This window comes from Gadus chalcogrammus, chromosome 14 (assembly GCF_026213295.1).
Source record: "Gadus chalcogrammus isolate NIFS_2021 chromosome 14, NIFS_Gcha_1.0, whole genome shotgun sequence".
Lineage (NCBI taxonomy): Eukaryota > Metazoa > Chordata > Actinopteri > Gadiformes > Gadidae > Gadus > Gadus chalcogrammus.
The window spans coordinates 23,542,387-23,560,425 of NC_079425.1; the positions used below are offsets into that span (position 1 = coordinate 23,542,387).

Genomic DNA, 18,039 nt, shown 5'->3' on the forward strand with positions numbered 1-18,039 from the left:
GACTGTGTCATCTATCTGTTAAGATTGGCCTCGGACTATATATCATACATCTATCAATTAATGTTTTAGTCAACGATCCCACTGAAACCTAGGCCTATTCAATAAAACTACAACCGATCCAACGAAAACAGACTGACCTCAAACTGTATTGTGGATGCTAATGAAACGTCACCTACCGCTCAATATCGCAGAACATAAATGGTCAGAAGATTAAAAGTCCTGGATTTATATGGCCCAATCTAATTAATTGAACTGGATTGTCCATTTATCATAATAAATCAGGGAGGGAGGCCAGGAGCGCAGTACAGTCATTCTGAGTAGGCTACTGCAGCACTGAATCAATTCAACGCAAGGGGAAGATTATAGAAGGCAATATTGTTCCCTGGGGAACTGCTTGTGCTTGATTGTTAAAAATATATATCAATTACAATAGATGTTCTCGATGTTTTTACCTATCAATCACCTTCTGGGACCGAAATAAGAATCAGTGTTTGTTTATACAGGAACCAAATGAAAAGCAATAAAATAATGTGCAGCTCTGCAAGACAATCCAGGCAGTTAGTTGTCTCAATATCTCGCCTCTGTGATTCGACACTGATGCTCGCATACAAAACTCGCATACGACTCAGCTTTACTGATATATTAGTTGTCCATGAAGATTTAAACATCTCATAAAAAGAAAAGCGTTCTGAAATTATAATCAACAGATGTATTCTTTGACAGCAGTGGCAACATGCCATCGGCACCGCGGGATATTTCGGACAACAACCGCTTGCTTTGAGAAAAGCGCGTCTCTCTGCACGTATTGATTACAAAGCACCAGACGCCAGCGTTGAATGAGCGATGAGCCGAGAGAGGCGGATATTGATGAGACGTACCATACAGGGATGATCCGTCATTTGGTGACGGGATTGCATCAAGGTCTCTTAATCCCCCACAATGCACCAGGAGCCGCTTTGGGCAACAAGACTCAAATGTGTTAATGAGCCTGCAGCAGATGTGCAGGTGTGCAGCTGCCAACAAGTCAGAAAGTCACGGCCACCCACCACTGCGAGATGGCCTTTGTGCAGTTCTTGGGCGATGCTCTGGCCTACTTAAAAAGAGCTGGTCCATTCAAAGGGCTCTACATTAAACCAGGCCCAAGGAGGCAGCCGGCTGCATTATGCAAAGTCCTCCTGTGGGTCCGAATTAGTGTTCTTAGGCTCTTGCCCAGAGACCCGGCAGCACAAGAAAGACGCAAGCTGTGGGTTGTTGTATTTATTTATTTTTTTACCTTGCCGTCTGGCGCCAGCAGGGGGTGCTGTGCTCAAGTTAGCATGAGCTGTTATAGTCAACCTGTGGACGGCTGATGACAACGGGCGGTTCCGAGGGGCCCCACTCATTGCAATGCCGACTTAATTCTGAGTTTGGCAAAACGTTGGCTTGTGCTGCAACAGAGCATGGATCGGAGTATGGGCAGCACCATAGTAGCCCGACGTATATTCTATTGGAGTTCGGGGAAAGTTTGGAGGCTAGGCCTACTGCCGAATCACGCTCGACAACGAATCAATTCGTCCCCTGAGTGCAGAGTGGGAGGGCAGGAACTCAGAAGATGTGTTGGAACGCAGCCCAGAACACCTCAAGAACAGTTCCTACTCCTGTTGAGCGGCTGACATTTCCAAATTAATTTACAACCAGTCACATCCGACAGGTGTGGAGGCCTATTGCCTTGGCCAACTGCGATCTAGTTATGACTAGCGTTTATTCTACCGTTAGAATTAATTACTTTGTACTTAATTATTGTAATTTCTTTGACCACATGATACTTTTGTATTTAAATGAACCAAGAAATGCAGAACTGCTTGAGACGCGTAATGCGTCACTTTGCCCTCCTCGTTAAGTGGCTCAGGTCCCGATGGGTCTTCTGGTCCGGAATCGTGTCGGTTTCAGGGGCATGCAATTGTCCGAGAGATTGAAATTTCGATTCGATTTTTTTATGACTTGTTTTTTAGTCATTTATTTACGGAAGAGGATTAGGGCCACACATGTAAAAAAAAATTAAGTTCTGACTTTATTCTCAGAATTCTGACATTAATCTCAGAATTCTGAGATTAAAGTCAGAATTCTGACATTAATCTCAGAATTCTGAGAAAAAAGTCAGAATTCTGACATTAATCTCAGAATTCTGACTTTAATCTCAGAATTCTGAGAAAAAAGTCAGAATTCTGACTTTAAAGTCAGAACTACGGGTATCTGTAAGGACCAACCTCCGTGGGAGAGACACTTTGCTTTATGCAGTTGGAGGAAACCTATGGAAAGCCGGTAAAAGTGCAAAACCGCACGGAATCCGTGCGGTTTGGCAAGAAAAGTTTTGAATGTCTAATAGCCGCGAATATTAGTCATTCACTCCGGCTATAGTTATTCACTCCGGCTATTAGTTATTCTCTCCGGCTATTAGGTATGCAGAAAGAGCCCTCCCTCTTCTTTGCTTGACCACTAAGTTTGAAGGCTGTCTAACCAATCAGTGATGAGAAATACCAGACTAAAGTAACGTATTGTCGAGACTAGAGCTGCAGTGCCTCCATGTTTCGCCGTAACATAAAGCTGTGTTGTCTTTACTAGTTTCACTACAATGTAATGACCACCACTAGCTAGTGGAAAATACATTTGTGTTTAGTACAGTGATATATTTGTATATGTTAGGCTATATATTGAGATGGCAGTGTGCGAAATACCCGTCAATATTCGGGGATGCCCTCATCCCCAGATTGTTCTCGATATGCAGTAGCCAGCTAGGCCATAACATTACAATATTTCATGGATGCAAGCAAGCCAAGACAATCAATCTATATCTATAGCCTACATGACAACACACGCACACGCACACGCACACGCACACACACACACACACACACACACACACACACACACACACAGACACACACGCACACACGTTAAACACACTGGTAAAGCAGGAGCCTGCATTGGCTAAAGTTGTTGGGATGCACGTTATTTTATAACAGGGAGGGCTCACCAAGTCCAGTATTCAGAATTCAAAGCATTTATTCACAAATACGTTCTATTTTTTTGACAAGCGGAGCCGATCCTGTGCAAGTATGCAAATTAGCCATGTGCGCGAAACAGAAGATAGACGCAATGTAACTGATTGTTGTGCATTGTTGTGGATATGTAGGCTGGTTAGTTGTGGTTGTTTGTGGTCTTAGTGAAACAGCTTTGCCTTGGAGTTGGAGTGATTGTGTGAATGTGCGAGAGAGAGCGCACCTGCCGTGGTGATGTTGGGCTTGTTGTGGGCTTATATGTGATCAATGATGTTGGCTATCTGTCTGATCGTATTAGCTGTAGATCGGTCATACTGCAGGCTCTCATTTGCAAATGCACTGATTGTGTGCCCGTCTCCGATATGCTATATACCTGGCATTTATTCAGTTCATGTTCTTCTGAGTGCGCAAGAACGGTGCCAATTATGGTCGTGTTTGCATTGTAATGCACAACTTTGCCCCTCCCTGTTATAAAATAACGTGCATCCCAACAACTTTAGCCAATGCAGGCTCCTATTGCTTTACCAGTGTGTTTAATGTGGGTGCGTGTGTGTCTGTCTGTGTTTGTGTGTGTGTGCACATGTAGGCTACAGATATAGATTGATTGTCTTGGCTTGCTTGCATCCATGAAATATTGTAATGTTATGGCCTAGCTGGCTACTGCATATCGAGAACAATCTGGGGATGAGGGCATCCCTGAATATTGACGGGTATTTCGCACACTGCCATCTCAATATGACTAATAGCCGCGGCTATTAGTTCCGTACGGATTCCGTACGGAATTCTTGCACTTTAACCGTGCCATTCTAGGGCCGGATTGTGGCCTTCTTGGCTTTCCATAGGTTTCCTCCTACTGCATAAAGCAAAGTGTCTCTCCCACGGAGGTTGGTCCTTACAGATACCCGTAGTTCTGACTTTAAAGTCAGAATTCTGACTTTTTTCTCAGAATTCTGAGATTAAAGTCAGAATTCTGAGATTAATGTCAGAATTCCGACTTTTTTCTCAGAATTCTGAGATTAATGTCAGAATTCTGAGTTTAATGTCAGAATTCTGAGAAAAATGTCAGAATTCTGAGATTAAAGTCAGAATTCTGACTTTTCTTCTCTGAATTCTGAGATTAATGTCAGAATTCTGACTTTTTATCTCAGAATTCTGAGATTAATGTCAGAATTCTGAGATTAATGTCAGAATTCTGACTTTATTCTCAGAATTCTGAGATTAAAGTCAGAATTCTGACTTTTTTCTCAGAATTCTGAGAATAAAGTCAGAATTTAATTTTTTTTTACATGTGTGGCCCTAATCCTCTTCCGTATTTATTAGTATAAAACAATATTAACAATAACAAACGAAAATAGTCCTGCCATAGAGCTATGATGTTCCTTGACTTCTAAAGGGTCAGTCCTGCCTTAAACGGTTCTGTAAAGTCCGGAGTCTCTGCAGAACCGGCAGTTAACACTCTTCTTTTAAAAAAAAACATTTAACAGGCATTGAAAAATAGATTGAATGAATTATCCACGTCTGCCGGCTTTTGATATGCATCCCAGGCCAGCGGGCTTCCGCTCTTGAAGATCTGTTTTCTCAACATCTCTCGCCTTTATGTTGTGGTGAAAATGACGAGGCAGAATGTCATTGCAATTGCTTTATGAGATCCTGCGTCAAGGACAGATGAGACTAAAATAAATGCCAAAAAGCACACAATAGTTTAAATAGCTATAGTTTAAATAGCATAAATGATTAAAATGAGCCAACATATGTATTTTTTCCATTACATGAATCATGTGTTAAAATCGGTTCAGGCTTAAATAGACGATGGCATATGTGCTGCCAACGGAAGGCTGCTGCTGCCTTAAAGTGTTTATGCTCAGCATTTGCTCTAAATAGGCCATTGAAACTGTAGCCGGATGGCGACCCACACACACACACACACACACACACACACACACACACACACACACACACACACACACACACACACACACACACACACACACACACACACACGTACACGCAGAAAGACACGTGCACACATACGTGCACACTCACACACACACACACACACACACACACACACACACACACACACACACACACACACACACACACACACACACACAAACGTACACACACGCAAACATGAACACACGTACAAACACAAACGCGGGCGCGCTTACACACACATACATGCGTGCGCCCCCACACCTTGGCACAAAAGACACGGCATTTAGTAAGTTCTGCAAATGTAATTTGCTCTGTATGTTACATTGGTTGTATTCAACACACACACACACACACACACACACACACACACACACACACACACACACACACACACACACACACACACACAGAGAGACATACACAAACACGTGCATATCCACAGCGAATGTAGCTCATGTGGTCACATTTTGTAGGCAGAAGGCTGCAGAACGCAGTATGGTTTTCTTGCTTGCGTTGAAGCACGGTGGAAAACTCCAATCTGAGGTGAAACACCAGTTATCCTCAATCGGTGAAGTGGAAGTCTCTCAAAGGTTATTCCTCCCCGCTTTGAATCAATTTCATTGTTTTAATACATGTGATCAACTTCCATCGTAAAACACACCCCGTGACTTATACAGTCAGGTTCCGCCCTGCAGACGGATGCCACCGCTCCCTTTCTAAGAGAACGGAACGAAAACCATCTGTCCGACGCTATCTCTGGTGAGATCGCCTCTAAGATCACTAAGCAGTGCAAACGAGACGCCCTTCCAGCGCCTCTAACCCGCTCTGTCCCCCTGCAGCCCGGTGGGCAGGAGGTCTAGGCGCTCCTCCGAGACGCTCCAGGACGCGGCGGGACTCGAGAAGACGTGAAAGTGAAGCGCGAGCATCACTGTGATTGGCTCTGCGCTCTCTAAAAGCATCACACACGACGCGCTCCTGCCAGTGCTCCGACGAGCTCCCAAACTTACACGGACGTTTCTCCCCCCACCCCCCACCTCCGACTCCGAGGATCTTCACACCTGCAGAGATCTCCAGAAAGGAGGGTGGTTCGCTCTCCGCGGTGCTGAACACAACAAAGGCTCCTGCGCTGATCAACTAGTGAACACAAAGCCTCCCACCACCTCCTCCTCGCCGGCTTCTGATCTTCATGGTCGGAGCCTCCTGCAAGGTTTGTGTTGGGGTTCTTTTGTGTTTGGGATCTTTTGGATCACATGCGCTATCGCCGCTCTGTCGTGGATCCTAAGCGTATGCGGGTTATAGCTTTAAAATCCAATAGTTGAGTCTGAACGTGATTTTACACTCCTATTGCGCTGGCAGTAGAATGATATCGCCGATGATTTTTTCCTACTTGTCTTTCTGGCGTCGATGCCATCTCTCTGTCTTTCTACTTCAGCCAGAGCAACTGGACAGTGTGATTATCCTGTCAACTGGTGAAAAGTAGCCTATTGTTATCGCTGTCCAGTGCCGACTTGTTTGAAGGCATGCAACGAGACTGGTAAAGTTTATTGGTGATGGATTTGATGGTGATCATTCTATTACCGGGTTCACGCACAACCATAGTGATCCCCTCTTGGATGAACCAGAGAAACCGGAAAAGTAGATTCTGTGTGTGTGTGTGTGTGTGTGTGTGTGTGTGTGTGTGTGTGTGTGTGTGTGTGTGTGTGTGTGTGTGTGTGTGTGTGTGTGTGTGTGTGCGTGCGCGTGCGTGTGCGTGTGTGTAAGTGTGTGTGTGTGTGTGTGTGTGTGTGTGTGTGTGTGTGTGTGTGTGTGTGTGTGTGTGTAATACAACGAACATAACATAAGTAACAATAATTTGGAAAGTCGAAAATAGCATTGTGAGCTTGTCACTGTTTTGATTGACAGCAGCTGATAACACCAAATACCAAAACTAATAAAGGAGCAAAAACGAAATGAGAAAATATCACAACGAAACCAGAATGTCACGAGCAGATCAACACTGTTGGTAACTTGTTGGAACGGTTGGGGAGTGATAGATGTTACTGCACTTTGGATAGCTACACACTGCAGTTTATGGAAGATGTCGGCCTTGTTCTTCATGGGAGGGATGGAAGGAAACTTCTGGTTTTGTTTTACTGGAGCAGAATATTAAACTATATTGCAACAGGACAGGTAGGGATACACCTTAATATCAGTGGTGGGTGCACTGACATTTGAAGGGACAGTGGCCCTAGGGAAAAGGGTGCAGACTCCAGATTTTTCGGTTCATGTAATAATTATGCACAAACACTTGACTGAATGGGGAAAATAATAACAAGATCTTTTTAATGTTGTTCTGGTAATTAACGAGTATACTGCTGGTGGGAAGTGGGATTACAATTTTTAGATAGACAAATTTACGACAATAGAAAAAAACATATAGATAATAACATCACATTTATTATTTTGTAACTTTTTTTACATTATAAACATGATAATAATTTTTAATAATAAAGCTTTGTGCATTCCGTCATATGTTTTCCATTGTCATGGTTTCCATTGATGTCTTGTTTGTGTTTGCGTGCGGTTGTGTTTGCTAAGGAAACACACTGGGAGCTTAGCAGCCCTGCTTAGTGTTTCTATCAACTGTTTCCCACCGGCCATGGCCTCCTTGCAGTCATCATTTTGTATAAATAAGGAATTGGTTCTCTTTGCTCAGCAAATTTTGTGGATTCATCAATTTTCTACCGTTTGAATATGAGAAGTTGGTCAGCGAAAGGTCTTGATGACAATTATATATATTATAAGTCCAAGGTTGGAAACAACTGCCATTTGTGCTGAATTCCTTAGGTTTGTTGAATTGCTGGCAAACACTGCAGTCTTTTGTCTTTCCTTAGTGTAATTAGCTTCCTGGTTTGTTGTAGTTAGTACATAAAAAATATTGTTTGACTGCATTTTCAATGTCGGCAACGTGTAATGTCGATGGTTACATTGTTAGCCGAGTCGTAGCTTGTTTGGCAGCCGTGAACTAAGCACCGAAGCTCTTCCAAGTGAACGCTTCCACTAGTGTGTAGACGCAACCATACTGGGCCGTGTTAATTAGAACTGCCACTCCTAATGAGAAACCGGTATTCCACCCTGTGTATTCAACCAGCCGAACTCCGCACGCTGTTCTGGTCTGAGCCAGCGTTTCGAACTGTTTTCAAGTGAATTCATAGTCTTGCAAGTCGAAACTAAATTGAATCAGCGTTTTGACAACAGACAGAGTGAACGTTTTGTGGCCCAATCAAAGGGTTTGGTCGTCTATCGCTGCAAGGAGCGGGGGGGGTTCACACTGCACTGGAGCTAGGCTCTCTTCCAGGCACTGAGCGGTTCATACCGGCCTGAGGTCAGAGGTCATATTGTTGGGGGGGTATCCTAGCCGGTTGAGCCCTCTCTACGAGATGGCTCCCACTCTGCAGAATGCTGGGTGCCCTCCGCCCTCTCCCAGTATACGCAGTGCAGCAGCAGGTGTCTGCCAGTAGTCTCAGCCCCTTTCCACCACCCTGTGTGTGAAGGGCAGATTCTGAAAGTCCCGCAGTGTATTTTCACCGTGGGGAAGGTGGCCTCTAAGATGAAGGTGTACGTGGGCTAATCCCAAGGGAATAGGTGGGGTGATGCCTCTCACATCACATACAGTGGAACGAAGCAGGACTTTAGACATGGCGAGACAGCGTCTGCATCGGGGCCCAGGAAAGAGGCGGGCCTCTGTCTGAGAAGCAGCCCATTGGCTGCTCTATGCTTTAAGCTCGGCCTACGATTGGCTGTATCATGTAGTGGTGGGTTCAAACGTTTCATAAGCACTTCTAAGCACTCATAGCGTACCTGCCGTTGTACTATATGTAGTACCATAATATAATGTAGTGCCAGAGTATGATGCATTACCATAGTATGATGCAGTACAATATGTAGTTCCATAGTATGACGTAGTACCATATGTAGTACCGTAGTATGATGTAGTACCATGTGTAGTACCGTAGTATGACGTAGTACCATATGTAGTACCATAGTATGATGCAGTACCATGTGTAGTACCATAGTATGATGTAGTACCATAGTATAATGCAGTACAATATCTAGCCCCATAGTATGATGAAGTACCATAAGTATCATACATATGAGTGCCATCAGAGAGTTGGTCTCTGGTTTCCCCCCACCTGTTCCAACATGCTTTCACACCCCCTCCCTCATGTCACCCACACCGCGCTGTGATCATGTATTCTTATTTTCCACCCGGGTTCCCATCGATCGGTTGCCACACTGGACTCATGATGCATGGTATGAGTCGCAGAACACAGCTCCTACGACCGGAACATTCCTGCTCCGAGAAGTTCTCCACAGAACCGGACCCACCCTCGGGCCCGGCGGTAGAAGAGGAGGCTGAGTTGGTCAGAGACCCCCCGGGAAGGGGGCCTGTCGAGAGCTTCACCGATTTTATCGACTGGATCGGATGATCTGACGTTCGTAACCCGTAGGTGATGGATATGGGCCGTACTCTGGTTGTGCGAACCACCTGGAAGATCCCATATATCCGTTCACTAACAGCAAATGTAGCTCATGTGGCCACATTTTGTAGGCAGAAGGCTGCAGAACGCAGTATGGTTTTCTGCGTGCAGGCTGGCGTTGAGGCACGATGGAAAACTCCCATCTGAGGTGAAACACCAGTTATCCTCAACCGGTGACGTGGAAGTCTCGTGAATCAATTTCATTGTTTTAATAATGTGTTAATTAATGTGATCAACTTCCATCGTAAAACACACCCCGTGACTTGTACAGTCAGGTTCCGCCCTGCAGACGGACGCCACCGCTCCCTTTCTAAGAGAACGGAACGAAAACCAATCTGTCCGAGCTGAGGAAGGTCCGACCTCAGATGAGGACAGATGTAGGAGATGGATTTGGTTGCCGGGAAGCGCGTATTATTTTGCTCTGGCATTTACCATCCAAAACCCACTCTCTTTATGAATGGTTGTCTAGGTAGCAGTTGACCTTCAGAGCCCCGTTCTTCTCTGTTTGCCCGCACAGGCAGACGTCACAGGCACACAGCGTTGTCTGTTTATGAACAACAAACGGCAACACACGTCACGGATGCAAGCGATATTAAGAAATGTGTGTGATGAGGTCATGTTATGTTAAGTTGTGTGGCGGTAATACTGCACAGAGTCAAATTAAGTTTGATGTCTTTACATAATGCTGCCTCATTGCCAGGGAAGCTTAGCTTATCTGTTGTGGGCAGCTTCTAGCTAAATGGACCGTAAATTGACCCCAGACCTTCCCAAGCCTAACCGTGTGTATCTCTGAAAGGCGGCCAACTCTTTCAGGCTCCTTAATACTTGATATTCCCTTGTGAGTCTCTTAAGATAACTGGATGGTCGTACCTTCCGTTCCGTTCATTCCTCCCTGTACACCTCACACAGAGCAGAGGCAAGGGAAGGGGTCGGATTTCGTCCATTTCATGGAAGATTTAACGAATCACGCCGACACATTCTTGAAATCTCATCCACAACCGCAGTGCATGAAACCATCGAAACAATCCCCGTCCGAGCGCTCTCCAGTACGACGCCTGGATGTTGTGAATCGTTAGCTGTAGTGAATCCATTGCACCCCACTTCCCCCCTGTCTTATGGAGCAGGGATGCAGCTGCTAAGGGAGGGATGGTCTGGTCTGGAGCAGTGTTCGGGTAGTTACTCAAAAATAGTAATTAGTTACTTATTACTAGTTACTTCTGTCAATTGGAATGAGATTACTTTACTAGTTATGGCCTTTGCAAAGTAACTTCACTACTTATTACTTTACTTTCCTGTTTCTTTATTTACTGTAGATACATGGACAAACATCATAGCCCTATCATTAATTAGTGTTTATTGTATAAATGTATACAAAATGGAAAAATATGAAAGAACAATATCCCTGTCTGCACAAAGAAATATACCTCACTGTAAAATCCACAAACAACAGGATAAAGGAGGCTATGGTGAGGGTGTCAATGAGTCGGTGGGAGTCGGTGGGTTCTGAGGGAAGGACTCCAGTCAGCCGGGTCACCAGGACACAGAGCAGAGCTTTGACGCATACCATTTGTGTTGGGGGGGGGGGGGTTGCTGCGTGGGTTCTGGGAGCCGGGGGAGGTTGGCGGTTGGACATAGCGCTCCAGATGGCCCCGCAGAGGGCGACGCCTCCTCGCCACCGAGGACGACGACCGGCCAAGCCCAGCTGGGAGGCAAGGGGAACGGGAATGCTAGGGTTCCTTTGTGTGTCAGTGTGTGTGTGTGTGGGGGGGGGGGGGGAGGGTGTATGTATGGGTGGGTGTGCGTGTGTGTCCGTGTATTTGGGAGGCCAGGGGAACGGGAATGCTAGGGTTCCTTTGAAAAAAGGATAAAGAGGTATATGTGTTTGTGAGAGAGAGAGCGAGACAGAGAGGGAGGGAAAGAAAGAGAAATTGAGACAGCGAGAGAGAGACAGCGAGAGAGAGAGAGAGAGAGAGAGAGAGAGAGAGAGAGAGAGAGAGAGAGAGAGAGAGAGAGAGAGAGAGAGAGAGAGAGAGAGAGAGACGTGGGTGTGTGTGGCGCCACAGGAGGATTGAGAAAGAGACGTTAGTGTGTTGATGTCTGTGCTGCACCTGTCAATACTAACAACTCCAATGATGATGGAGGAGGCCATCAGTCCATTAAGTAGCAGGAGCAAGTTTGCATCCACCATCATTTGTAAGAAAAAACAAACAGTGATGGATGTTTGCTTATTTAAACTGCCATCTTATCAATAAACCTGCCGAAAGGCACGGTTCGGCTTCTCTTGGAAGTTGATGTGTAGAATTCTTTCACAGCCCATATGGTACGCTTGGATTTCAATCATGGTTTATAGACGGTGCATCAACAGTGGCGTGTCAATGCGTGCATACAGAAGAACAGAAGTCTTTCAAACTGAGAATATACTGTATAGTTACGCACATATATGGATGAAGAAAGGCCCAGAGAAAGTGTTCACCTTCTCTGAGCCTTTCTTCATCCATTGATGTGCAGCCATAATAACTATACAGTATATTCTCAGTTTGAATGACTTCCACTCCGCTAGTGCCTTTGAGAAGGTCTGTGGCGCGTGTGGGAGGTGCTGTTCTGTGTGACTCCGACGACGACTTGTGTTTCTCTGCTGAGAGACCCCCTGACAGGGAGTGTGTGGAAGACATGACGGCAACACACATCGCGGCTTCAAAGAGATAACCTTGCTTCGCTGTTCCCCTTTGGGAAGTCACCAGAGAGGAGTGAGGAGGAAAGTAGTGTGGGAGCGAGAGACAGACAGACAGAAAGAGAGAGAGAGAGAGAGAGAGAGAGAGAGAGAGAGAGAGAGAGAGAGAGAGAGAGAGAGAGAGAGAGAGAGAGAGAGAGAGAGAGAGAGAGAGAGAGAGAGAGCGGTCTCCCTTATCAAGCCGCCCGTGATCTGCACTCCGTTCACAATGAGTTATCCCCGGGTGTTTCTCGGGAAATATTGCCGCTTACTTCAGAAGGAAGTCTCTCTTTCCTCCAACCATCCTTCTCTGATCTCTATTGAGAATCTCCCTTACGCTCTCTCCCACTCTCTCTCTCTCTCTGACTCGCTCGCCCCCTCTCCGCAGTGTCAATGTTGTCGACAACATCTCTCTCTCTCTCTCTCTCTTAGACTCCCTCGCTTTGCTTTGAAGAGGCCCAGGCGATATCACTTCCCCTCGTAAATGATTTTATGCAGAAAAAAAACAGATATGATGGGTCACGAAGGCCAACTGATTCAATCCTCAAACATTAGTGAATATTTGTCCCAGAGAAAAAAAGTGAGATGTGGTTTCTATAGATGAGTAAGGTGGTTGCAGAGCGGTAGACATTGGATTTGGCACCCACAACGCCCCATTTGTCGGTGTCCTCACCTCAATACGCACTAATAGAGACCAGGCTCTCTGCACTAGCTTACAAACACTACAGCCGACCAGTAGAGACTCAGTTATGGTTCCGCGTTGACACTACACAATGACCACGCAGACACTTTGACGCAGTCGTGAACCTGTTTTGGTTCTGCGTCAGGATTTTAGTGAGCGGAACAATCACAGGCTTGCCTCGAGGTAAGGGAAACATTTTTGGGAGGCGCACGTCAGGCCCTTGCAGTGGATGCAAGGAGGGTCTGCAAGGACGTAATGGTTTCGAAAACCCCCTTGGGTTGCGTCGACGTGGAACCATAATTTAGTCTTTACTGTGCATACATGGATGTATTAGTTGGTTCCAGCCTTCCGGAGCAAATGCAGCGATAAGGAAAGAACAATTTGGTTGATCAAATCTTTTGCTCTGAATATGAACAAATCATAAACCAAGGAACGTTGGGGACAAGCCAACTCGGTGTCAGTATTACGCATTGGACCGAAACTTTGATGGCTGTCTGGTGTCTGACAGCATGATCGCTGTGTTAACTTTCTATCAACTTTTGGAAGTAGTACTTCCAATAGACCTCTAAAAATACCTTTGAAAGACAAAGAAATCCCCAAATACAGACACGAACAAAACACCGCCTCTGGCTACACATTCGGAAAAATGGTATTGACGGCTCTGTATGTATATTAGGGCAATTTGCACAGAAATCTGTTCCTTTTGTTAGCATAACTACTTGCAGCTGACAAGTTAAATACATCAGGGTGTGTAGAGTTTGCGTTCCTCCCTACAGTACAATCAAACCAAGCGCAGAGCCGCATCCAGAATCTGTGTCCTGCCTTCAGCCTCTCACCTCTAATGGGTAAAAAAGGTCATCCCTTAATTATTCATCTGGGATGTCAAACAATCCGTGCAGGCTCTTATTTGGGGATGGGGATTTGGGATCCATTGAATAATTCAGAGTCTGGATTCTCTTTCCTCCATAAGCGCCGCTGTGCCTCAGATGTTTCTGAGTGCCTTATCTCCAGGCAGGGGCCCTCTGTCGATCCAGCATGACCTTGTGCTGTCGCTTGGATCTCCTCGTCGCGGACGCCACAGAAGGTGCCGCCGACGAGTGTTCCGCCCCGATCACTGTTCCCCCTCTCTCGCCGTGGCGATAGCTGAGGAGCTGGTCTCTCCGTGGGCTGAGGGGAAGTGGGGGGCGGCTGTTCCTTGTTTAGGAGCTGGCGGTATCTGTTTACAGAACAGTATGTGCCATGCGGCGCGGAAACGGTGCCAGTGCATAGAAAAGCCGCTAAACTCCCCTTTGAGTGAATCATTACTCCTTTTCAGCAGACGTGCAGGTCTTGTTTTGGTAGACCAGCCATGTCAATTGCTCATAAGCGGCTTTCTTAAAACGCAAGCAGTGTTTATGACGACTGAGGACGCCGAGGGAGAGACATTAATACTATTAAAGTTCATTAAAGTAAAGAACGCTGTAATGTGAGTCACTGCCGTGGGAGGATTATAGAGACGGTCTGCAGGAGTATTCTGATGAGGCAGGGAGGCAGAGAAAATATTCACTTTGTTGTGGGTGAGAGACGGTAGGGAAGGTGGCTGAGGAGGCAGGCCAAAGACAAGAGACACAGGGAGCGAGAACATGGATACAGAACAAGAAAGACCACCCCCGGTGCCAAGTCTGCCGTCTCTGGACCAAAAAAGAACTGGAATGACGGGTATGTGTGACGTACCAAGGACAGGAGGGTGAGCTGTACCGGGACGAGTCAGAGGGAGTAGCATGTGTGTCACTGCTAATGAAATCAATAGCAGACTCCCATGTTTCCCTGTGAGGTACAGTGAGTATCCGGGCAGCCACTGCAGTTGTAGCAATAATCTAATACGAACGAATAGAGACAAGACAAAAACAAAGGACACTAAACGCTGGGCCATCATAGATACGATGTAGTGATCAATACACGTGTATTGAGAAGATACTCAAGTCTTATGAGTCGATGAGTTGTGGCTCCATTAAGGGCCTGCTTCCGGTGAATCTGCTGTGGTTTTATAGAGCTGTCATTTAAGTGGACGTCTTACAGGGGACAAATATAACTCGACTCCATCCCATGGGAAGGATTAAATCACAGAGGGTACGATGACAATCCTGAACACGGCTGGCTTCGGTATAAAAGTGTCGCTTTTGCTGCCGTCACTGCGAGGCAGAAATGGAGCCACGTTTGCTTTTCCCCCTGGTTTAGCATCCTTATGGAATGGATACTAATCAATGTTTCTGTGAGTGCGTAATACGTAACATGATGAGGAATATATCTTAATTCTTCCGATGAAGACAGTTTGATTTAATATATACGTACGTCAGAGTACGCCCTCGACCAGCAGGGATTCAAACGGTGTACAATGTACCGACTGTCCTGGTTTCTTAAAATAATAAAATAAAGTCACGTACGTGGTTCTTAAGAGTGGACATCTGAATTAATATCTGTCTCTTTGTTTCAACACCAACCACAACTTTTGTGCGGCGCAGAAGCCGGCCCTGATGAATCACGCGGCGACGGAAAGCAAATGTTATTCAGGGACACGCTGCCGCTCAGGGACTGCTCTGCGGTGACAGTATTTCATTGCGAAATACTGCCCTTATTGCCACCGTTTGAGTCTCTGTGTGCAGAGCACTGACAACACTCATTTGTCTTGCTGCTGATATAAAAGGTGAGAGGATCCCAGACTTATCCCAGGCACTACGAGACGGCCGGGGGAGGGAGGGACGAAGGCCGGGGGAGGGAGGGCAGAAGGCCGGGGGAGGGAGGGACGAAGGCCGGGGGAGGGAGGGACGAAGGCCGCTCCCGGGAGACTGGATGCATGGCTAGGGGGACGAGCTTCGTCTCCAAGAGAGACAGGGTGACTGCTTCTGATGATGCGTTGTCGAGGCTTGCTGCTGTTTTTTTGCGTTTTTTGTATTTTAGTCAGGGCCATGGCCAGAGATGCCCGACCCTGGGCCGAGAAAGTCACACACTACTCACTGCCAGACTTTCAGTGCACTGCGTGGCTTCCGGGAGCTTCCAATGCATCAGCCCAGGTGCCAAGTTGTTCATCCATTAGGCGCAGTGTTCCAGCCTTAAGTTAATGACTGTCATCTATTTTGCCTATAGCTGTCTGAAGTCAGTTGGCATAGCATTTAGCAGCTAGGCTAGTGGTCTTAATACTCCAAATAAGCCACCGTGAATGCAACAGCTACTGCTTTGCTGCATACATAGCAAATGCTTTAATTCAAGTGGAAAACTCGTACGTAGAGAGGAATATGAGGGCCTTTGTTTAATTCAGACACTGTAAATTAATAGCTGTTGATTTCTCCATGTTAATTGAATGTAAGCCAAAGTAGGGTTTTAATTAGACATTTTTATAGAGTTGTTAGCATAGGATCTCGTCATGCAGATTTTTACGGCAGAATAATATGAAACTAATGAGGCATTTCTAGATTGTTATAAAAAGATGAATGTAACATTATACGAACGTTTGGTCATGGGTCATTTATAAGCATTTAGTTAATGATGAACAAATGATTAACAAAAATATTAATTTTAAGCTTTTAGTTAATGATGACCTTATAATTTGTAGATATTATTACACATTAATAAAGAGCACAGTGTTAAAGAAAGGGCACCTATTTCAATACCAGGTGTGATGTAAGCATTTACAATCCATGTCAAAGTCAACCCTCCGGTGACATCAGAAGTGGGCGTGTCCACCCGGATGTATGATGAATGAGGCAGCCTGTAATCCTTTATTAATGATTATTTCCTCATTGACAAAAGGCATATAAATGACTTATGACTCAACGTTATTACAAAGTGTTACCAAGATTAGAAAACTAACTTTTCTCGACACTCAATCACCCATATTGTTTTCTGAAAAAAGTGAATACTTTTTTTTAACTGAAATGGTACCATCACAGTTCAAAGACCCACAGCAGGATTCAAACCAAATTTCCTCTCCACCAACCTCACCTCCCCTCACTCCTAATGCTGGCCCAGCACCAATATCACGGTCCTCCCACCGTCGGCGGGGTTCAGAAGGCTACCCGTGATTGACAATTCAACGTTACAACTGTCAGGCAACAGGAGCTAACAGCAGCGCCTCAGGTTCCCAGCACCTCTGCGAGCATTAGCCTACTTGGCAAACAAATGGGATGATTATGGTACTTACGCTGCTCATTGCGAGAGCTGTGTGACCACCCACCACAACAGAGATATCTTATCATCAAGTCTTATTTAGTTTCCTTATCTTCCCTTCACCACACACACAAAAACGTCAATTTAACAAGACACAGGGCTATCCACAGTGCAAAACAATCTAATCTTATCCCTTAAATCTCTCGTCATTCCTCCACCATGTCCGTCTTCGTTTGTCTGAAGGAGGCCGGAAGCAGGGGGCCACAGTGGCTGGCTGGGGCCACAGTGGCTGGCTGGGGCCTTCGACAGTGGCAAATCTTGAAGATGTGAAACATATATATATATGCAACGGGGGTAGCGCTTCAACAGGCAAGCACGCACAGTTTGCCCTCGAGTCGCTGTGCAGAAGTAGCAGCAGGATTTGCGTCTGACGGATGTGTTTGTTGGCTCAGTGGCGGGCTCAGTGGCGGGCCCGCAGCGCTCCAGAAGAGATCCCTACAGGTGCGGGACCTTCCTGATCCTGTGGGTTTATTAGTGGGTCTGTTAGGGTCGTTAGCGTCTAATGGGCTGTGTTTATAACACACAGCATGGTTGTCCTCGCTGTCAAGGACACTGTGTACCAACCGCTAGTCTCGGCTGTGACTTTTCTCTATGTTAGTACGCCGCAAGCCTGCCTCTGCGTGAGGTTTTCTTCACTTTTTTGTTGGTTCTAGTTGTTTTTTCCAGAATCTAGGAATTGTTTTTTACCATGGGCAACACTAGGTCTCAATTAAAAGTCACCTAATGATTGAAGTCATCTCAATGTATATTATGCTGCAAGCCTGCCTCTGCGTGAGGTTTTCCTCTCTTTTTGTTGATTCGAGAGGTTTGAGCCAGTTTTCTAGGTAATGTTTGTTACCATGGGCACAGTAGGTATCAATTAAAAGTCACCTCATGTATGAAAACTCTCTTTTTTGTGGCGCCTCATCACTTGATTAACGACAGCTAATGGCAATCACTCATTCAATT

The 18,039-nt window shown here is 45.7% G+C and overlaps 1 protein-coding gene across 1 annotated transcript in view; it reads left to right on the forward strand.

The window, feature by feature from the left end:
- Positions 1-982: 982 nt before the first annotated feature.
- The window catches only part of LOC130402984 (carbohydrate sulfotransferase 8-like), a 98,375-nt gene continuing 81,318 nt past the window's right edge, over positions 983-18,039 (forward strand). Inside the window, exons 1-3 of the mRNA XM_056607078.1 lie at positions 983-1,005; positions 5,816-5,881; positions 6,041-6,183. Of these exons, the coding sequence (XP_056463053.1) occupies positions 983-1,005; positions 5,816-5,881; positions 6,041-6,183 (232 nt within the window). The remainder of the gene's footprint in view (positions 1,006-5,815; positions 5,882-6,040; positions 6,184-18,039) is intronic.